At 44.4% G+C, this 22,722-nt stretch overlaps 1 protein-coding gene and 1 non-coding gene across 2 annotated transcripts in view; both read left to right on the top strand.

Moving 5' to 3' along the window:
• GFM1 (G elongation factor mitochondrial 1) overlaps window positions 1–22,722 on the top strand; it is a 245,147-nt gene that overhangs the window by 54,123 nt on the left and 168,302 nt on the right. Inside the window, exon 6 of the mRNA XM_086944222.1 lies at window positions 10,250–10,400. Coding sequence (XP_086800348.1) covers window positions 10,250–10,400 — 151 coding nt within the window. The remainder of the gene's footprint in view (window positions 1–10,249; window positions 10,401–22,722) is intronic.
• Window positions 20,813–20,937, top strand: LOC147683819 (small nucleolar RNA SNORA65). The gene has a single exon (XR_015302009.1). It is a non-coding gene; the product is annotated as a small nucleolar RNA SNORA65 (small nucleolar RNA).

Below are 22,722 nucleotides of genomic sequence, written 5' to 3'. Positions count from 1 at the left end.
TGTGTTGGACTTGTCCCTTTCTGCAGGGTCATCCTCAAAAGTTTGTGTTCAGTCCTCGCATTTTTTCTGAATTCGTTTTTGTTGGCCTCTGTACATTGTGCACTTCACCACTGCTAACCAGTGCTAAAGTACTTGTGCTCTCTCCTTAAAACATGGTAGAATTGGCTTAAACCCAATTGGCAATTGGCATATTTTATTTACTTGTAATTCCCTAGTAAAGTGACGCTTCCTGTGCCCAGGGCATTTAAATTAAATGCTACTAGTTGGCCTGGAACGCTGATTGTGCCACCCACTTAAGTAGCCCTCAAACCATAAACATGTCTCAGGCCTGCTATTGCAGCCTTTCTGTGCAGTTTTAAAATGTTGTTTCGAAATGGCAAAATCATTTTTTTGCCAGGTCCAAATCTTCCAGTGTAATAAATATAAGTTACTCCTAAGGTAGGACCTGGACAGCCCAGAGGACAGGGTGCTGTGTATTTAAAAAGATGGACAAGTATGTTTAGTTTTACATGCCCCCGTAGTGACAAACTGTTTTGCTTTTACTACTGCAAGGCCTGCCTCTCCAATAGGATAACATTGGGATTACCTGATTATATTTAATAAGTGATATGTTTTAATTGAGAGCAGGTAACCAGTTCGTGTTTGGTGTCTTTGGAATTGTAATGAAAAATCTTCATTCATGGTGAAGTCTGATTTTAAATTGCAATTTTGAAAATGCCAATTTTAGAAAGTTGGCATTTTCCTTCCATAGCCATTTATGACTGCCGCCTGTCCCTGGGTCACATGACTGGCTGTAGCTTTCAGTTGAGCTTTGTGTATTCCTCCTAGAGAGCCACACACAACAGAGCTTAGCTATGCCCGGGCAGGCCGTCACTGGCTGAATGGGAGGGCAGAGCTGGGCACAGCCCTAGTTACACCTGAATAGGATTTGCCCTGCCACCACACAAAGGGCTCCATATCCCTGTAGTTAGTCTGTAGCCAGGACAGAGAAGGTAGGATGCCTGGGGACATCAAAGGGAAACCTCTAGCTGCTTTCCCCCACTTCAAAATTTGGACCCCAGACACCAACTCTAAAATACATTTCTGGACATGTGGATCTCTTCCAGGAAGAAGGACTGCCACACTGCTGGACTGCTGCTCTGATAGAAATGCCACCCTCTTATGTGGGTTAGTAGGACTGAACCTGCATCTGTTGAATCCAAGACCCCAGAGTAACTCCAATGGTTAGTTGACTGGCCTCCTGAAGGATCCGACAACTTTGAACCCAGCACCTGGACTCTGCAATCTGAGTCCTACCATGCCAACTGTTGCCTCAACAGTCTTAGACCCTTAAATGTTGTCCTAAAGACCCTCTGCCAACATATTAGTGGACCCAGCAGAACTAACATATCTCCTCTGCATCAAAAGTTTTCCCAACACGAGGACTTCGCATCAACCCAGCAGCCTCCATCTGAAATGCTGCTGTGTGCAGCTTCACCTATGCAGGCCCTTGCATTGCAAATGCCTTGATGACTACAATGCAGTTTCTCACCTTGCAGCTCTTCGTGACCGACACATCGCCTAAATGCTTGAAGCATCCTTGGTGCCGGACTTTGCAGCACAAACCCTCATAGACTGGATTCTCGATGTCGAAGCAGGACCTTGCGTCATAGCTGGGTAGCACTTGTAACCAACGCATCTTCTGCGCGGGATCTCGCTGTGCTTCGCAAACCAGAATTTAAGGTACTCTTGTTCAACGGGCCACACGGGGGTCTCTCCAGGTCCCTGTAGCTGGCCTGCACTCTATCACGGTCGGCCTGAACTTCTGACTTTGACCCGGTCTAGTGTGACCGTATATCCACAGTTGGCACTTTATGCTTTTTTGGCACTATTTTCTTTGAATTCTTTAAAATTGCATTTCTCTGGATCTACTGATTGGATTTTTGTCATATTGGTCTTGATTTATTGTATGAATTTGCCTCTTTGTCATGGTCACCTCCACTTGTTTTGGGCTCTGGTATTGTTTTTCGACTGATGTTCACTGAGTCCCTGCTAACCAGGCCCTAGTGGCCGTGCTGTCTCCCTAAAACAGGGTAAAATGGCCAAATTGTCACACATTTTTATCACCTCTGTAAGTCCCTTGTAAATGGTACTCTGGTACCCCTCTGCATGGGTACTGAAGAGGGTCCCTAAGGGCTGCAGCATGTATTATGCCACCCTAACGGACCGCCATACAAAGTCCATGGTGTCAGCCATTGCAGACTGCGTGTCATTATTATTATTTGAAGGTTTTATATAGCGCTAGCTCCACCCGAGGGTATCAGAGCGCTTTACATCAGCAATGGTTATCAGCAAGAAAAACAATAATAGCAATGAATGAGACAAATTATACAGGCGGTCAGACAAAAATATAGGGACCAATAAGAGTACATAGTGAGAGGAGTACATATAGGATAAACTGAACCAATTGAAAGAACCAGTAAGTGGTTACATATAGTAATTTTACAGTATGACAGGAGGACTCGGGGGACAAAGTAAGGAGGGGTGCGTAAAGTAAGGGAAAGGGGGTGTGGAGGGTTTCAGGTGGGGGGTGAGAGTGCAGGGGTAGGGGGAGTTCCCAAAAGGAGGAAGGAGGAGAATATTCAGAAAGGGGATCAGGGCTTTAATTTCCCCAGAATTTTGTGAGCAAGTGAATTTTGAGGTTTCTTTTGAAGCTCGAATAGGAGGGGTTGCATCGAAGGTCTATGGGGAGGGCGTTCCAGATGGTAGGGGCCTTGCCAGAGAAGGAGCGGGATTTCGAGGCGTTTTTTAGAAGTGGGGGTATGAGGAGAAGAGTGTTGGTGCTTCTCAATGTTCGTGCACAGCCAGCTTTGTTAAGTTTAGTTGAGAGGTAGGATGGGGTCTTCTGGTAAAGGGCTTTGTGTGTAATACAGGCAATTTTCTAGGAGGATCTGCCTTCGATGGGGAGCCATTTGAGGGTTTTGAGGGCAGGGGAGCTACGGTCACAACGTTTACAGTTAGTTGTAAGTCTGGCTGCAAGGTTGAGGACGGATTTAATGGGGGCAAGGTGGATTTTGGGTGTACCAGAGAGAAGGGCGTTTCCGTAATCGATTTTGTATAGGACCAGAGATTGGATAATTAATTTGAAGTCTTCAGCTGGAATAAAAGCTTTAATTTTTTTGAGATGCCGGAGTGTGAAAAGTGCACTTTTTGCAGAGTTCTTTACATGGGAGTTAAGTGTGAGATTATTGGTAACGGTGATGCCGAGTGATTTGACAGATTCGGCGAGGGAGAGAGACCAGTTTAGGGCGTTTAACGTCAGCAATCCATGTTTGGATGGGGAGAGGGTTAGTTTTGGGAGAGAAGAGGATGATCTCAGTTTTGTTGGGGTTGAGTTATGGATCCAGGTTTAGATCTTGGTTAGTGCTGAGTTAAGGTGTAGGATATCGGCAGGGGATTTTATTTTATAGTACAATTGGGTGTCATCAGCGTTGAGGTGATTGTTGATTTTAGCTTGTTTAAGTATAAGGGTAAGGGGTTCCATAAAGAGGTTGAAAAGGGCGGGAGATAGGATGGATCCTTGAGGAACACCTAGGGAGACAGAGGTTGGTCTGGAAAGGCAGTTTTGAATTTTGATTTGTTGGCTTCTATGTTGGAAGTAGGAGGTGAACCAGTCAAGGACAGTGCCATTAAGACCGAAGTGATCTTTCAGTGTATTGAGTAGGGTTGGGTGGTAAACTGTGTCAAATGCAGCAGTGAGTTCGAGGAGGATGAGTAGGTAGGACTCGCCCTTGTCCAGGGCTAGGTGAATATCGTCGACTATGTTGAGCAGTGCAGTTTCAGTGCTGCAACCTTTGCGGAAGCCGGATTGAAGGGGGTCAAGAAGGTTGAATGTGTCTGTGTTTGTCCAATTGGAGAAGGGCGCATTTTTCGAGGGCTTTGGAGAGGAGAGGGTGGTTGGAGATAGGGCGGAGGTTGTTAGGGTCATTGGGGTCAGCCTTGGGATTTTTGGGGATGGGAGTGATTTGACCGAGTTGAAGGGAGATGGGAACACTCCCTGTTAAGAGGGAGGCGTTAATGATGTTGGTCCAGTAGGGGACAATGATGTGTTTGAGATCTTGGATGAGTGCAGATGGGAGAGGGTCATTAGTGTGGGAGGATGGTTTGAGGTTGGCTAGGATGTTGAAGACTTCCCGTTCGGTAACGGAGTGGAAATTATGCCATGAGGCATTATTTTTAAGCGGTACCGTGGTGGGGAGGGGTTCAGGGGGGTGTGCGATGGGAAGAGGAGTGAGGGAGTCGGGGTGTTTTCAAAGGGAGGGGTGGATAGGGTGTATTATCAAGAGGGTGTTGAGGGCTGAGCGAGGGATGGGTATCGAGGAAGGCACAATCCATTTTAGCGATTTTTATTTTTTTTTTCATAGAAAAAATTGGCAATTTCATCACATCTTTTAGTGGAGGCCACCTGGTTAAGGGGTGCAGGTGATGTTTGATTTCTGATAATGTTGAACAGTTCTTTAGGTCTGTTTTTGGCACGAGAGAGTTGTAGACGAAAGAATGATTCTTTTTCCGAGAAGATGTGTTTTTTGTAAGAGGATCTAGCAATTCTGAGGAGAGCCAGATGGGATGGGGAAGGGTGTTGTCTCCAGGTTCTTTCTGCTAGTCTCAGTGAGCGTCTTTCTTTGTTAAGGTCTAGGGCAAACCATGATTTAGAGGGAGCATTTATTTGCGTTTTACTTTTCAGAGGGGCAAGTTGGTTTAGAACTTCAGAGACAGTTTTGTTAAAGTGCTCAGTGAGGTAATTTGCATTTGAAGATTTGGAGGGGGGGGCTGAGTTGGGATTGGAGTTTATGTTTCAGGCCGCCGGGAGGGATTTGCTTAAGATTTCTAGCCACAGTTGTAGTTTTATTGTTTATTATAGGGGCGGGTGGGGCTGGGGGGGAGATCGTGAACAAAATGAGATGGTGGTCTGACCAGTCGATGGGGATGATGTTGGGTAAGGATGTCATATCAGGGTTGGAGATGATGGCGTCTAGAATAGCACCTTTGGTGTGGGTTGGGGAGTGGCAAAGTTGTTTGAGATCGGAGATCTCAAGAAGGGTATTAAGAAGGTTGATTGCAGGGTCATCGGGTTCGTTCCAGTGTAGGTTAAGATCTCCAAGGAAGATATTTTTAGAGTTTGAAAGTAGCGATTTAGTTAGAATGTCCGATAGTTCTTCGACAAAGGGATGGGGTTCACCAGGAGGGCGGTAGATGTTATGAAGTCGTATTGGGGGGGAGCTTTTCATTTTAAGTTCGGCTCCTAAGTATTCAAAAGTTGTGTAGTCAGTGTTTGTAATTGGGGAGAGTTGTAGTTCTTCTTTGAATATGATTGCTAGACCTCCCCCAAATTTTTTAGGTCCGCCTTTTCTGAGAAGAGAGTAGCCAGGGGGGCTAGAAGGTCAAGGATCGGTGTAGAGTGGTCTTTGAGCCAGGTTTCAGTGAGGAAGGCGATGTCTGTATCTTCGTTAAGAATGGTTTCTGAGATTTCGGTTGCATATGCCAAATTCACTACATGTGATGTATGCAAGTTCACCCGTACAGCAGGCCTTATAGCCTTAACGCAACATGCTTGTTATTACAGGAAGACTTCTCTGCATGAGCAGATATGCCCCTGTGCTGTCTAGTTCAATTGATAGTTGGTACAAGTGAACAGGGAAGCCATTTTAAGTATATGCACTATGCATTGGTCATTACGAGTTCCCCAGCTACATGATGGCTTCACCGAAACCTATAGTGTTTGGTATCAAACACCATGACTTAATAAATCCATCTGATCCCAGTGTTGGATTTATTATGACCTGCACCCAGAGAGCCCCTTAGAGGTGCCCCCTGAAACCTACTAGTCCTCTAGTGTGCTGGGTGACTGGTATTGTTGAACCTGATACCACAGACAAGTTTCTGACCCCCTGCAGGTGAGAGCACAGTAACAGTGCCTGCTCTGGAGGAATGTGTACACATCTCCTCCAGCAGGATGGCTAGTGATTTAGCATAAGAAGTCCATGGACTTCAAAGGTTTTGCCGCCTTTTGATATGCTACCCTGGCTTCCCCCAAACCTGGGAGATGATGCTGCCTGCCTTGAGGCTCATTTGACCCCAGGACAAGCAGGAAATTAGTTATGCAGTAGGTGTGTTGCACCACCAGGCTAGTATCGCCCCTAAGGTGGGTTGCCTGATGTGCTCCCCAAAAGAAGGGCTCCACCATTTTGTTTTTGGTGGAATTAGGAACTCTGGGACAGGGTTATGTCCACTCCCCACAGGAAGTGGTCATATAGGGGGTGTAGTGACCCCAAGGGTGAATGCTGGTCCCCTGCCGGTTTGTCTGACTTTCTCTTCTGACTTTGGGTTTCTCTGAAATACTTTTCCCCTCGCGGGTCTGCCTGATCCGATCGTCTTTCCAATCCATTTTTTACTTCTCGCCCTCTACCTTCTACGCCCCTTCAGACGTTTTGTCTTTGTTATGTTTTACTTTAGAACTCATGTCACTGTGTAACACTGTCTTTTCCTATTGGTATTTTAGGCACCAGTAACAAATGTAATTTTGTAACCTGTGGTTCCTCATGTAAAGCACTCTGATACCGCCGGGTCTAGCCAGCTCTATATAAAACTCTTCAAATAATTAAATCCTCCAAAAGCCAACTCGTCAGCATCTCCCTTGAAGTGGAGGAGCCACTTCCTGCAGGCACCGACTACAATGTACGGTTCACCAATCTGCTGAACTCCCAGTCCACCGACTCTGCAGTCGCTCAGGTGGAGGTCACGGCTTCAGGAGGTCTCATCCATTTCCTCACCACTTTTCAAGATGCCAGGTACCCGAGGAGCTGCCTTGCACCAATAATCGAGGGACCTGACCCTTTGAAGCAGTCCTTGCTTATTCAGTGTCCATCCCGGACGCCAACACCACCAAGACTGGCCTACCGACTAGGGACTTCAGCATCACTGGAGCCAGCACAAAGATTGACCCTGCTGTTCTGTTTTGTCCCCATCTCGAGGTTGACCCCAAATTTAAGAGCCTCCAACGCGAACGACCCTCAGGACAAAATACCTCTGTACTTGAGCCACCTAGCCTATGTTTGAACCTACCAATAGTACACCCTTGCTGCAGAAAGCCTCAAGAGCTGAGCCTCCCATTGGTTTCCGACTGACTTGTCCCTATTTACAGTATTTTCTTTGCTTACAGGTTTCTCCATAGACCTCAACCTTAGCGTTCAAGGCTCCCTTTATGACTAGCACCACTGCACCAGGACACCCAGGGCAGATAAACCAAAACAGATCGTGGTTCTAAGAACCTTCATCCCTACTTATCTTAAGTCCAGAAGTTCTGTCTTGTAAGTCATCTTTAAGTGACTCTATGCAGTTTCTTTCTCTCATAGGATGACATTACCATGTTCTAGGCTCATGCCTCAAATCTGACAGCTGTGTTTTCCACGTGTCTGTAAATCGCTAACTCAAAAAGTACTTACCTAATCTGGTAGATCCTAGTGTCTAAATACATTTAAATGTTAGTTTTCTAAATTGGTATCAGATTTCCTTATTGAACGTGTCTCATTTATTAACTGTTTGTACTACAAATGCCTAACACTTTCCTCTGATAAGACTAAGGCTGGTCGACCACACTACCTCGAATACAGCACCTTGAGATTGCTAGAGCCAAGCCCCTGTTCAAATATAAGGGATACCAGGACTCTCTGCACAATGCTCCTCATTGTGGTACACCATATATAGAGCAAGCTTCCTACATATGTTTATTAAAATGTACTCTCTTTTTCAAATTTGTGTGGGGGGTTTTCCTTGTGGTGTGTTTCCATTTTATTAGTGATTGAAATGCTGCATAAGTACGTTACACATCGACTTTACGTTAAGGCTGACCGCTCGGTGCCAAGCTGCAAGGGGGTTGAGTACAGGTTAATTTGGGCTTTGCTTGTGCCTCACTGTGACACAGATTGTTGTTCATACTTGAAGAGGGTTTCACACCCTCAACCTGTCACCCAATTTCTTACAGACTGTATATCATGTGTGAAGCTATTTCTCACTTCTTATCTTCAGTTAACTGGCTATAGAATGTTGTCAACTGATAAAGACTACACTGTTAGGGGAGAATGTACAATTTTCTTGTAGTAATATAATTATTTTATTTTATTTGATTTACTTCCATATTCTTTGAGATTCAAGTCCAGTCAACCTTGTTTTTTATACCTCAGCATCTGTGTAGGCACTTTACAAGTGCACCCTGCTGCGCTCTGACTTATTTCTTTCACTCACCACAATGGCCTATCCAAGAATCCACATCATAAGGAGCTCCATAGTCTGGAATGCTCTGGGAGACTTTAAATAGGACATGAATTACCAAGGCACGTGAACTTACCTCAAACAGACCCGTCTAGCAGAGGAGCGTAGTCATCCAGGATGTCCCTGGCAAGAACAACTATGGCTTCCAACTCTTCACCATAGCATGACTATTGATACCTCAGATTGGTCTAGCTCCTTTACAAGCACCAATGACACACTACCAGCTTACATTTCTCCAGAGGATGATAAACTGATCGTCTTGGCAAGTCAGATTTTTAGACTCCTAATATTAGTCTTAAAAATTATAAGATTTAAGTAAATGCAATTTACTATTTGTCATTGCTGTGCTCTCTTGAGGTTGGCTTCGCTTTCAGCAGGAAAACAGCTAGGTGAAGAAAGTTGTCATTGTGTTGGCCAAAGCAAACTGCCTTGTGCATGACGTATGTCTCACCTTCACAGTGGAAAAGCAGCATCAGCTGGTCTCGTGCGAAATGTTCCAATCCCAGACATTTGTATGGTGGTTAGCTGGAGGTCAGTTCAATAATTTGGAAAGTATTTTTCTTTCTTTAAAGTCACCATCCTCATTGGTCAAACCTTCCTGCATAATCTCTTCTTCAGCATTCCCCAGTGCAGGATGTTCAGCTTTCTACCGTATTCTTGTTTATGGATATCTGAGAGAATCTCGTGATGAAGAAGGGAAAATTCACATATCTGTAACTTCTTCCTTTTTGGCTATTCTTTCTGAATCCTTAAATATTTACACCAGTTCCATGTTGTCTAAAGACGTAGGTACTGGATATTGTCAAACACCCCCTTTCCAATTCAAAAACACTGACTGAATTGACCCTGCAGAACTTATTGTAACAGTTCTGCTTCTGGAAATGTGGAGTCAGTTTTTTCCCTTTGCTGAGAACTTCAGAGGCTACATTATTATTTTGTTTTTCAGTTCATCAAACACATTTTACAACGTGGTATTTTCAGTCCTGTATACTTAAACTGATTTGGCTTATTGCCTGCATAAAAGGTGTCTCCCTCAAATCTGTTTTCTTTCTCTGAATTAATTTTCATAGTTGCATATTGTTTTGTAAAATGCATTTTTGCTTGTCATGCGTGCACAGAGATATTCTACTGTTTTGGGATTCTTAGAATGTTATTGAGTCTGAGCGAATATGGATTGCTTCATGAACAGGTACCTCCTAATCGCCTTTCATTACATATGTGGGGTATTCGAATTTTGTGGAGCAGGTCATTTTAGAGCTTGACTTGGCAGCCTTGTTTGCTTGACTGTACACTAGGCTCAGGGAACCTCCAGTAGAGGTGTGTCTGTAGACCTGAAGTGAGATGAGGACCAAAGACTGTTTAGCATACCCTGTAGGTTGGTGTGGTGGCCTTGGTTTTCATCAAGTATTGTGAACCGGCGTCAAGGCCTTCAGGGAAAGTTCTATAACAAACTGGGATCTATTGAGTCTTTTTAAAGTACATCTTACAGCGCCCTGCTGTTTCTTCCTTTTCTCGCTAAGCGACTTTGAACTTTTGCATTATTTATAAATGCTAGTTTCAGGCTTTCAGATGAGAATTATGTTAGTGTGGTTTAAAAATCAGTGGCGCTATGTTTTGAGGCTGAGGGTAACGTTTTATTTTGCACTGCATTTTAGCACCATTAAGAGGCGGCCATAGATTTAAACATTATAAATCGTATCCCCCTTCAACATGTTAAAGGCTAAAAGTTGCTTTTTTCAATGGTCTCCAACCACATCCTCCTGAAGAACTTACTGTGCTCACACAATCTTACTTGGGTAAATAAAGTTTGACTTTACTATTTGGTGTATTTGTAACTGATGTCATTTGCATGTCCTCACAGAATCCTACTTTGGTAAATAAAGATTGACTGTACAATTGGGTGTTTTTTGAAACTGATGCCATTTGTATGTCGTGTTTTCAGGGAGAACATTAGAATCGAAGATATTCCTTCAGATTACCGAGTTGAGGCATCAGAACGTCGTCACGAATTGATAGAATGTGTTGCTAATGCTGATGAACTACTCGGGGAGTTGTTTCTTGAAGAGAAGATTCCAACAACGGCCGATCTGAAGGTAAATACATGTAAGAGGAGCTTGGACGCAGATCTCTTTATCTCTAGTTATAGACTGTGGGCTTTGATGTAATGGTCAGCCTTGTTGGTTTAGTGTTTGTTTAGAAGTTTTGTAAAGGCTGGAGAGCATCATAGCACCTTATATCTAGCAGCAGAATTTCATATGTCACAGAGCATTTATATGGAAACAAACATATTTGTGTGTATACAGTACACACAGAATTCAGTTTCTGGGTTAATAAGGCAAACTATATAATGGTGTATGCAAATCTTAAACTTTTTGCAGTATACCTTACTTAAATAGACAACGATGGTATGCACACAAACCCATTTAGATTTTGAAATTTTGATCAGACTCATCAAATAATCGGCCTGATCTCAGCGTAAACCTGCATTCAACGGGTAAATCGAAGTCTGCAAGGCGTATCCAGTTGTAGTTTGATAGTCATCCACTGACTTTAGTGGTAGAGTCAGTGGGCTAATTAGAGGAGAAAGAATGCCATTTGTGAAACAGTTGCTTCTGCTCTTTTTGAATAAAAGGAAGAAGGAAACCATGCTGAATATGGAGTGGGAGTGAGTTAAGGTATTCAAACCTTAGATGACCAACCAGAGAATGATCTATTCAAATGCCCTATTTTTTCTTAAAGATGTGGATTTTGAGTGAGTTGTATGATTAGCAAGATCTCTTACATGCTCAATTTCCTAGCCTGGTAAGGCAAAGGACCAGAGTGGAGGAGTTTGCGTACTAAATTCACAAGTTTGTACATTGTTCTTCCCTCAAAGGAGTCCAACCTATGGGAGATCAGGAATGTTTATGGTTGAAAATGTTCTCTCCCATAGAAGACTGATTGCAGCATTGACAGTAACTTTAAAGAGAGAATGAGAACAAAGCCTGGTTTATTGGGAGGATAAGTTTAAGGTGATAAACTGCTGTCTCCGAGAGGTTCAAGATGTATGCTGAAGAGTATGAGTGCTAGAATAGAACCTCTGGCAACTTCTTGAAGTACAGCAGAGTTATTAAGAGGCTGCCTACCATGACCTGTTGAGATCGAATTGAGAGTGTATTTAAACCAGTTGAGGACATTGTCTACGATACCCATGCAGGTCTCGAGAAATCTACTCACCCACTGGCTTCCACCGACCAGTCACTTCATCAGGACGAGCTATTTTTAGGGCCGACTGGCCTGTTCTGTTGAGCTGACAAATAACAGGTGTTCTGTTCACTCACAAAGTGAATGAGCAATAAAGATGCCTCTAAATCTGCTTTTTACCTTGCAACATTTGCCCTGCTTTCAGAGACTAAGGTCAAAAGTCAGTTTGTCTTCTAACATTTACTTTTCCTTCCCCGACTGTGACGTTAGAAGATTTTGCAATGTGAACTATGCTGACCACCATGCTCGGCAAAGCATGTGAAATGAAAGGCTGTAAGATGTCGGGCTCTTTTGCTAATACAACCTTGAAATAGCTAATAAGTGTAGTGTACAAATATTTCAAAATATATTTCAGTAGTTATGAAGGCACATTTTTGTAATTGTGTGTGGTGTAAAAAAGATTTTATAGGATGAAAGCAAATCAGAACACTTAACTTGGTGATGTGCATATGATAAATATTTTTGCTGAATCCCAATTTCCTAACTTTATTTTTTAGTGCTATATTTATTCAAAGCGAATTATTTGGAACAAGTTTATGGGTCAAGTACATTACAGTTAGGTCGAGTAGATCATTCAAGTTATTAGACCTGCAGGTGTAGTATCATTTTCATGATTTTTTCGAGGCCCTCTACGTGCTCCCTTAAAGTTTTAGTAGTATCTTATGATCGCCTTTCAAAATCCACCAATGGCTCGAGTGAATCAGCCGCATGAATTATCTTGATCAGTAATGCACAAGTACTCATTGATGATTTTCAGAATGGAGATTATCCAAGAGATTATCCTACTTGCCAAACTGTTTTAGATGATATCTAATGCAACTTTCGAGGTATTTTGCTAAGAAAAAAAGGCAATAGACTGGCCAAAAGTCATTAAGGGGGTTCGGGTCAGCAGACTTTTCCTATTTTCAGGCTGTCCTTCAACACTCTCTGGGATCAAAAGAGGTTGGTTTTCAAAGCTTACTTTATGGTGGCCTGTAAAAGTTCTAAGAAATTGGTCAACTTTTAAGGTTGTCAAACACATTTGTTTGTTTGGGCTGAGATGTCTGTGGAATAGTGGTTATTTGATAAGTGAATTGCTGAACAAGTCTACAGGAAGATTTTTGGAAAGTAATTTGTGAAGCTTCAATATTTTAGTATTTAGTATTATAATGCTATAAAACTCTTGCATTTCTTGGACCTACCTATTGAGATTTTTTTTTCTTGCACCAGGAAATATTTTTAGGAAAATAACAATGAGGTGGGAGTGGCTGGCTTGGCCCCAATACAGAGAGGGCCCAATGTGGGAGAGGGGGCAGAACCCCCCCCTAGACACCAATAATATACTACTATTAATTTTGAAAAAAGGAAAGTAATGGTGTGTGGATTGTGCAGTGGCACCAAAAGGAATTACCCTAGTCTTGCTTCATGGGACCTAAAGTCAACTGAATGCCAGTGATTTTTTTTTATTTTATTTTTTTAAATGCATTTTTTATTTTTATTTATAACTGCGTTTGGGGGGGGTCAGCCAATTCTGGCATTAAACCATACTCCCAACCCTAACGCCCCAACATTGTCTGTGCCCCTCTTGCAATGGACATAGGACACATGAGGATTTACTCCCAGTCTGACCCCAGGGTGGTTGGTGGAGCAGAAAGCACATTGAAGGCCCAGGATAGAAAACCCTAAAGTCCCAACTGCCTTTCTGCCCCCAACTGCATTTCTGCACAACTGTCTAGAGCATCCCCATTTCCATTGCAAGTGAGATAACATTTTGATTCTTTTAGGCTTGATTTTGAGATGTTGGTCTGGCAGGGAGAGAAATTAACCCCCTTGTTATGTCTCCCATGGATGGCAGAAAGACTGTCTAGTGCCCACAATGTAGTGCAGCGCCAGGAAGGGCAAACACTGCACCCAATTTTGTCTCACTTTTTTCTCAGATGGACTAAAAACAGTGGCCACAAATGGAGGTGGTGTAGAGAAATGACAAGAGACTGATGCTTGAGTGTTTACTACCTAGTGAACATAAACCATTTCATCCATCCATGCATGCAAAGTAAATTCTTAATTCCTAACAATTTCTAGTTGGGATTGACACCCAGCTGTGCATTGCAACAGTGTATTCCAAACAAAGTATCAGGGTATGCAACCATTTCAGTATCAATCCTCACTTGACATAAATATTTGTAGATCCTTTAAATACAAAGAATTGAGTTCCTTTTTCCTAAAAACAATTGTAACAGTATTTTCTTTAGGTTAGTTCCAAAGTCTCTAGCTGCATTGCCATTTTGATTAGGACTATTAATCTTAATTATAAGTAATTTAGAAAATCTATTTCTATAGGTCCCGTACGGGGAAATTTTTTTTGATACTTTTGTATTCTTGACCTTTTTCGGTTTTAAAAATAAATTTGGTAAACAACTCTCAGCGTTTAGCTCCCAGGCGTAAGTCCAAGTTCTTGCTTAATGACCTGCATTTTATGGAAGGCCTGGTGCTTTTTTCAATGCAATCAACAAGAGAGAAAGGGTCAAAAAGGCCACTCCTGTACCCCTTAGAAATAATGAATTTCAATCAACATAAGAGTGCCAGCATAACTTAAGAGAAATACAAGACAAAGGAGGTTGAAGGCATAGTATAGTTACTACCACCAGAAGGGAATTCCCAGTTAGTATGGAGGTAAGCTGCACGTGCTCAGTGTAAAGTAAAAGGACCCTCAGGCCCCAACTGAAAGTTTGTAGCCGGTTGTCTTCATTGGGTCCTTAAAGTAGGAAAGAGATCAGAGTTGGTGATGAAAGTGAATTAAAAGGAGTGTGGACTACTCCCCAAACTGAAACATTCTTTTTAATAAGAGGGTAGTTCTAACTCCGTTAAAACCAGTGAAAAAAATGCGGACTAATAGGTGGTTGTGTTAGTTTGAACCAACAAGTCCTCTTAATAGAAATAATTGGTCAACATGTTTCTGCTAATAAGCCAAAGTTCAGCTTAGCATTCGTCAGGACCAAATAAAGGGTTTCTCACTCCATGGTTGGTACACGCTAAGGTGTCCAAACCTATGGTGCGAAAAGAAAACTATTACAACCTTATCTGTAAGAGTTTAGGCAGGTATAGTCTCCTGTGGCCTCTCCGAATTGCGGGAGGCAGGGAAATAAATAATTATTGGTGAAAATGCCTCATGGGCTTGTGGCAGGGGGATATCTTCACACCCAGTCTATTTGTCTCTGGGCGACTGCCCGCCGTTAGACCTAAGGTGTCCACATCCGCAGCGCCCAGAGACAAATAGACTGGGCGTGAAGATATCCCCCTGCCACAAGCCCATGAGGCGTTTTCACCAATAATTATTTATTTCCCTGCCTCCCGCAATTCGGAGAGGCCACAGGAAACTATACCTGCCTAAACTCTTACAGATAAGGTTGTAATAGTTTTCTTTTCGCACCATAGGTTTGGACACCTTAGCGTGTACCAACCATGGAGTGAGAAACCCTTTATTTGGTCCTGACAAATGCTAAGCTGAACTTTGGCTTATTAGCAGAAACATGTTGACCAATTTTTTCTATTAAGAGGACTTGTTGGTTCAAACTAACACAACCACCTATTAGTCCGCATTTTTTTCACTGGTTTTAACGGAGTTAGAACTACCCTCTTATTAAAAAGAATGTTTCAGTTTGGGGAGTAGTCCACACTCCTTTTAATTCACTTTCATCACCAACTCTGATCTCTTTTCTACTTTAAGGACCCAATGAAGACAACCGGCTACCAACTTTCAGTTGGGGCCTGAGGGTCCTTTTACTTTACACTGAGCACGTGCAGCTTTCCTCCATACTAACTGGGAATTCCCTTCTGGTGGTAGTAACTATACTATGCCTTCAACCTCCTTTGTCTTGTATTTCTCTTAAGTTATGCTGGCACTCTTATGTTGATTGAAATTCACTGGTGCTTTTTTCATCATTCCATCTAGTACACCACAAATTAGGTTTCATTGTCCAAAGCCATCAAATATCATCAGTATGATTTTTGGCACTAATGGACGAAAAGACAGCCTGCCATATTGAGTCCCATCAAACCATCAAGGAGTCAAACTCACTTTGTAACAGAGCAATAACTAGGGCAGGTTTTTAGCGAAAGTCGGTCTTATCATTCCACTACCAACTCTTTTTTCTAGCGCAGAACATTACATTTGTTTTCTCCTTTTTTTTCTTCTTAGTAAGCCAGCAGGTTTATGGTCCAAGATCTCCAAGTTATCTGTGAAGAGTAACGAGCCACCTTGCTTATCTCTTAATTTAGGAAAATACATGTTTAATGGAGCACTTGACTGGGATATAGGTGGACAATAAAAAGACAATTTACAATTGAGATAAAGATGCTTCCTTCTTAGACTATTTCTCATTTTCATGTTTCCAGAGAGTTTCCCATGGAACGTGTACACAATTTTCCATTGGGGAAAAAACTTCATTGCAGATTGAAGTCCAACAGACATTCTATGCCTTCAGATTGCATAGAGAAGGTTATGGTCTACAGAATAAACATGATCTGGATGTCCACAAAACCGCTGCCATCATGTGCACTAAGGGTCTCGCACACACTAAGGGTCTTACTAAAATGGAGACATTGAGAGGTCTGATCGCTGGTGCTGTCGCAGGCCTCACCATGCTTCCCAGCATATCTATTAAAAGGAAGACCTGTGAGTCAGAACAGGGGGCAGGACTTTTATTTCCAAAACACAAATTTTGATCCATGCATGTCAACAGTGGTACAAAGGACAAGAGACATTAAGAGGACCTGGGCTTAGTCTTATAGAAAGGACTGCTGATCCAAAGGCCTACCACGAGTATGTTGCAACGCCACTTAATTTCTGGATCACGGAAATAAAGAACATCTCACAGGTTTCCCGATTCTGTGCAAGAGCAGCTCACCAACTTCAGTTTTTTAGGTCTCGCGACCTATCGATGTGCGCAAGCGCATCGAGCGGAGCGAGAATTCAAGTGGCGAAAACATCATGAAACCAAAGGGCTTTCAGCCCCGCGGTTTTCATGCAGTTCACGTGAACCACGTGATTAAACATGCACGCGCATCGGCAACATTTCTCAATCCCCCTCCCACAGGCACGCCCCCCCCACCAGGCTCTCCCGCCCCCATCAGGCTTCCCTCCTAATCCGCCGCAACATTTCTCAATCACCCTCCCACAGGCACGCCCCCCCACCAGGCTCTCCCGCCCCCATCAGGCTTCCCTCCTAATCTGCCGCAACATTTCTCAATCACCCTCCCACAGGCACGCCCTCCCACCAGTCTCCCGCCCCCATCCGGCTTCCCTCCTAATCCGCCTCCCCTCGCTCGCATTCCCGCCCCAGGCTCTCCCGCCCCCATCCAGCTTCCCTCCGCCATCTGCCTGCCACACTAGAGCTACGTACGCCTCAATCTCCTCCCACCTCGCATGGCCGTCCTTTCTGCCCGCCAGCACTTCAGTTCCGCCCTGTCTAAACCATGCCTCCTTTCTCATCGTTGCCTCCCTCCTAAATCTTACGTGGTTGTCAGCCGTCTCTCGCCACTCTTCGTTTTTACATTTTTGTCCTGATTGCAGCCCAGCCTCTCGCAAGCCCAGCCTCTCGCATTCCCAGGCTCTCCCGCCCCCATCCGGCTTCCCTCCTAATCTGCCTGCCTCCCCTCGCTAGCATTCCCGCCCCCCTTCCGGCTTTTGCTTGTCGCGTCGCTGCCTTTCACCTTCCTCATGCTGTATTACTCCCATTACTTTGAGCTTAAATTATCCACTGCTCTGCACTTTGTTTGATATACCACGAAGGCGCAGACAGACTCTCCTAAATCTTACGTGGTTGTCAGCCGTCTCTCGCCACTCTTCGTCTTTACTTTTTTGTCCTGATTGCTATCCTGAAACTCATGGATTTTGAAGTAGATAACTTTATTGTGCTTCATAGTCGAGCGTGACCTCTCTCCTCGCCAGATCACGGCCAACTGATCGGACTAGAACGTCTAGCTCTCACAGTAACAACAGAACATTAATTAACAAAGCTGTAATGAGATGTCCCGCCCCCCCCACCAGGCTCTCCCACCCCCATCCGTCTTCCCTCCGCGCATCTCCCCACCAGGCTCTCCCGCCCCCATCCGGCTTTTGCTTGTTTTTCATCTGAATTTGTAGTCCTGTTAACCCGGTTTTAAAATGAAGAGTTTTAGACTCTCTGTAGGCACAAGGACAAGGATTTCCCTAAACTCAGGGCAACCTCCATCAGTTAATGATGTCAATAGGTCTGAAATTCGTCCAAGAACTTTATTAAAAACAACAGTAAAGTGTTGCCTGCTAACAGTTGAGTGACATATATGTAAACGTAATGTCAAGGTATCCTATGTTAGCAAACTGACTGTGAGTATTTGCCAAACTGCGATGTGGGTTCCAAAAAAAAAAGTGTTGTCTGCTTTTAGTGCTACATTTTACACAGAGCAGCTCTAAAAATAAAATAAATACCCATCAGATACGTATGAGACTACAGATGCATTCTATGTTGACAACATTCCATGCATGACATAAGGACTCTGCAGTGTTCGTGCTGTGACCTTTTATCAAGCGTATGAGGGCACACTAGGAAAACGGCGATCCGGGAGTATGCTGATCCGCGACTACTTTTTCGCATCTGACATAAGAAAAACTGAGGGTTATCGGCTCTTCAATTCTACTTTCTACGCTGCTCCTGGGCTTACTGCTCATAGCACTTTAATTTGGGGATTGGCGAGGGACACACACGCCGTCCTTCGTAATTTTTATATGCAGTTTCTTTAATCTTCACATTGTGATCGCCAACTTCTTGACATAGGGTGCTGAATCTACATCCTTGACAATCACTGAACAGGTCTCTGGCCCTGCCGGGTTGGAAGTATCACCGGCGGAGCGACCTCCATACTTGGAACAGCTGTTTTGGAGCCATGAGGATTCGCAATAGCGATGAAACATGTCGGCTGGCTGTTTTTTGGAAAGAAAATAAAAGAATCCCATTGGACTAAAACTGTTCAGGAGATCCCAGGATTTCTGTTGCTTTGTTGCTTTCTCTTTTGTATATTCACTCATGTACGAGCTAATTGATGTTCATGTGTGTGCATAGGGTATTCTTCTCGTATGAGGGCAAAGACCCTGGAAATCAATATTTCATAACTGGACTTGTCACTTGGTTAATTCTGGCGTAACCCACAAGGCAAAGTATGCCAATGAACGTGAACCAGGCATTGACAGGGGAAGGAGTGCTTAGTTTATAAAAGATGCCCTATTTTTTCTTATATGCTCACAGCCTGTGATGAGAAATGTCAGGGTTTTCAAATTCCAAGCGTGCCCAATCATGATTCCAATTGATTCCTCTTCCCTCTTCTGCCTGCACTTCCTGTCTCCTTATCCCACTCTTGTAGGTTCTTTTCAGGTCTCGCCTACAGACAACTTTTAACTGCCTGCTTTCAAAGACCAGTTGTGGAAAACACAAATAGTTACGGCAGGTGAGGGCATTGCTTACCAGTGGCTGACTTTTTTTGTCAGTCATTTTCTTGCTTCTTATTTGATGGTTGTCCTTCATCTTCTTGTGTTTTCCCCAGTGCTTAATTTGAGCTGGTGATTTTCAGTGCTCGGCACGGCACTTAATTGCGGGAACCTTCACTTATAACTGCTGCAAGATGGTGGCGCTGTTTGTGTCATTTAAAGATGAGCAGAAAAACAGCTGCAAAATTCAATATACATTAAAAACAACTCATACATGCCACCCAAGCCATTCTTAAAGATTTGGCAGCCTTGAACAGTTTGAATTGTCACACTTGTAGCAGTGTGATGGTTACTAGTTGTGTGAGTAAAGTAGCCATGTGTGGTGCAAACTGTAGTGGCCTCCTGACGAGGGCCACAGCACCGTTTTTTAATTAATTTGTTTACAAATTAGGCACTGGTTTTTATCTACCTTAAAGCATAGCTTCTTTATTATCCTTTTACATGGATGGCTTGTATCTTTTTTTTTTGCTCTCATTCAGGATACCATTGGATAGTCGCAGGGAGAGATCTTATGTTGACAGTGTGGAGCTTGAACCCGCCCCTCTTCTCCATTGGCTGGCTTCCTAAACGGAGGCCAGCCATTGGAGGAGAGGGGCGTCACTCAGTTCAAGACTGGATTTGGGGGTGTTTTTTTGGTGTTCTTTCTCTCCCTGACGTCATCGGCAGAGAGCAGCCCCTCATCTCGCTGCCTGCACGCTCAAGTCAGCTCTCTGATTGGTGTTCCTTATTAACCAATCAGAAGGGCCGACTGGCGCGTGCAGGCAGCGTGAGCAGATTCTGCCTCCTGCATGTCCCAGGGCAGCGGGACCCATGCACCACGGTATGGAGGTTTGGTGGGTAGGAGGGTCTGGCGGCCATCTCGAAATGAGGCCTGTGATGTTCAGGGTAGGGTTCTGCATTTTTGTGACGATCGAGGCCAATATTGAGGCTTTATTTGGGGGGGGGGGGGGGGGGGGAGTTGTGTGAAATTGTATCCTTTCTACTATATTAACCTTTGTACTATATTAAAAGTGCCTCATACCAGTTAGGAGCTTATAATAGCAGCTATTCACTTACCTTCCACGTTGTCGCACCCTAGGTTGTAGACAGTCACTGTGACCTATTAAATGTGTCAGTGGTGTATACTTTCCAATCTCCATGGTCGGGAACTGACCTTGCTTGATCAAAGCGGATATAAAGTAAGCAGACTACCCGCCCACAAACGGTGTGCTGCAGGCATAGCGTCTTTCATACACTGTATGATGGACATCCTGGTAGCCTTTTGTTTTAAATCTTATATGACATGCAATAAGGGCAATCTTTTCAGTTTACTGGCACATTGTATTACCACTCGCGTACATACTGTGGTTACTGGCCACCCCGTTTCAGCAATTCATGTACTGTGCGCAGTAGCGTTTTACCTGTTCACGTCTATACTTACCGTCCATTTACCTATTTATTTATTGCGTGTGCTTTTGAAAATGCACATTGTATCCTTCCATATGTATATTGGTTTTGCCAATACTTTTTACATTAAGAATAAAATACACTGTATTAGAAGATCTTTTATGCAAACGGTCTGCTTGTTTCTTTTTGTATAAAAATGCATATGGGATTTACTTACACCCCCCGCAGTTAAACTCTCAATTTGGTGTGAATAAAATGTATTACAGGGTGAGAGGCCTATGCTACGCATTACTTGCGCGCCTGTATGTTGGGGGATCTGCCATGTTAGGGTTATTTTATCAATTAGTAGAGCATGCTTATGAAAATTTTCAGCCACCCGCCACTATGCCTGACTCGGTGGCAGTCATAATCCAGTGGTGCGCTAAGAGCAAACCCCAACTTAGGAAACAGGGTTTGTCTGCACTCATGGGCAGCTCTGTGCCGTAAGATTGGGCACACGTGTCCACGTTCTGTATCAAGTTGCTTTGAAATGTTCGCACATCATCTTACTGTCTGTTGTGCTTGTTTTGCAGTTTATTTAAGATGCACTGGATGTGAAGTGCTGGTTTAACCTCGAGAACATGATAAGCCGAGTGAGCCAGGAGGTTGAACAGAGTTCTGTTTGAGTGGATGTTTTATTTCATACTTCGAGCTGCACAGCCGGTGGTGTTAAACATTATTCTCTTTTGGGTTTAACTGCATATTTGTTTGGTCTTGTGTTTTGTACATTAAAAATAATTTCCATTTCGCTTTCAACTCCAATACTATGTACTGTACGAAGAAAGCGACTGCTGCCGCATAAGTCCCACCTTGTAAACTTCGTTTGGTGTAGTTTGCGCTTTTCTTTTTGCTGCTATAAGTAGGCGAGAGCTGAGCACTAAAATACTTTTTCAACTATGTTGTGTGTGGCGCTCTGTGTGTGTGGCGCTCTGTGTGTGTGGCGCTCTGTGTGTGTGGCGGTCTGTGTGTGTGGCGCTCTGTGTGTGTGGCGCTCTGTGTGTGTGGCGCTCTGTGTGTGTGGCGCTCTGTGTGTGTGGCGCTCTGTGTGTGTGGCGCTCTGTGTGTGTGGCGCTCTGTGTGTGTGGCGCTCTGTGTGTGTGGCGCTCTGTGTGTGTGTGTGTGTGTGGCGCTCTGTGTGTGTGTGTGTGTGGCGCTCTGTGTGTGTGTGTGTGTGTGGCTGTGTGTGTGGCGCTCTGTGTGTGTGTGTGGCGCTCTGTGTGTGTGTGTGTGGCGCTCTGTGTGTGTGTGTGTGGCGCTCTGTGTGTGTGTGTGTGGCGCTCTGTGTGTGTGGCGCTCTGTGTGTGTGGCGCTCTGTGTGTGTGGCGCTGTGTGTGTGTGTGGCGCTGTGTGTGTGTGTGTGGCGCTGTGTGTGTGTGTGGTGCTCTGTGTGTGTGTGTGTGGCGCTCTGTGTGTGTGGCGCTCTGTGTGTGTGTGGGGTGTGTATGTGTGGGCTGTGTGTGGGTGGGTGTGGCGCTGTGTGTGTGGCGCTCTGTGTGTGGGTGGGTGTGGCGCTGTGTGTGTGGCGCTCTGTGTGTGGGTGGGTGTGGCGCTGTGTGTGTGGCGCTCTGTGTGTGGGTGTGGCGCTGTGTGTGTGGCGCTCTGTGTGTGGGTGGGTGTGGCGCTCTGTGGGTGTGGCGCTCTGTGTGTGGGTGGGTGTGGCGCTCTGTGTGGGTCTGTGTTTGTGTGTGGCATTTGTGAGAGATTAAGCTATTAGGCATTGTAAATGACAAGGCAATTTTTCAAGCCCAACACATAAATGAAAATGTTGTCATTAACAAAGGCGAGACCGTTGCATTGTAAATGCTTGTTTGTTGCTTTCAGTACTCCGTGGTAGCCATGTGTTTTCTTTCTCCCGCCAAATGCCGGACACCCGCGCTCTCAATGTTGCTCACATTCTCCTCCCAAGATCGTCCGTTTCTTCCTCCTCCCCTGACAGACCTAGTTTTTTGTTTTTTTATTATCAACCCCCACCTCCAAGGCCCTTAACCACATCGCTGCGGCGGCTATTCCGCCGCAGCGCTAAGTGGGCATGCTAATGCCGGAACCGCTCTGTCATCAGCCGTGGTAGGGCTGTGCTCATGACGGAGCGGTTCCGTCATGGCCTCGCCCGCTCTGTGTGTGTGGCGCTCTGTGTGTGTGGCGCTCTGTGTGTGTGGCGCTCTGTGTGTGTGGCGCTCTGTGTGTGTGGCGCTCTGTGTGTGTGGCGCTCTGTGTGTGTGGCGCTCTGTGTGTGTGGCGCTCTGTGT

This window comes from Lissotriton vulgaris, chromosome 11, assembly GCF_964263255.1.
Source record: "Lissotriton vulgaris chromosome 11, aLisVul1.2, whole genome shotgun sequence".
NCBI classification, from domain to species: domain Eukaryota; kingdom Metazoa; phylum Chordata; class Amphibia; order Caudata; family Salamandridae; genus Lissotriton; species Lissotriton vulgaris.
This window is presented reverse-complemented; position numbering and strand designations above follow the sequence as displayed.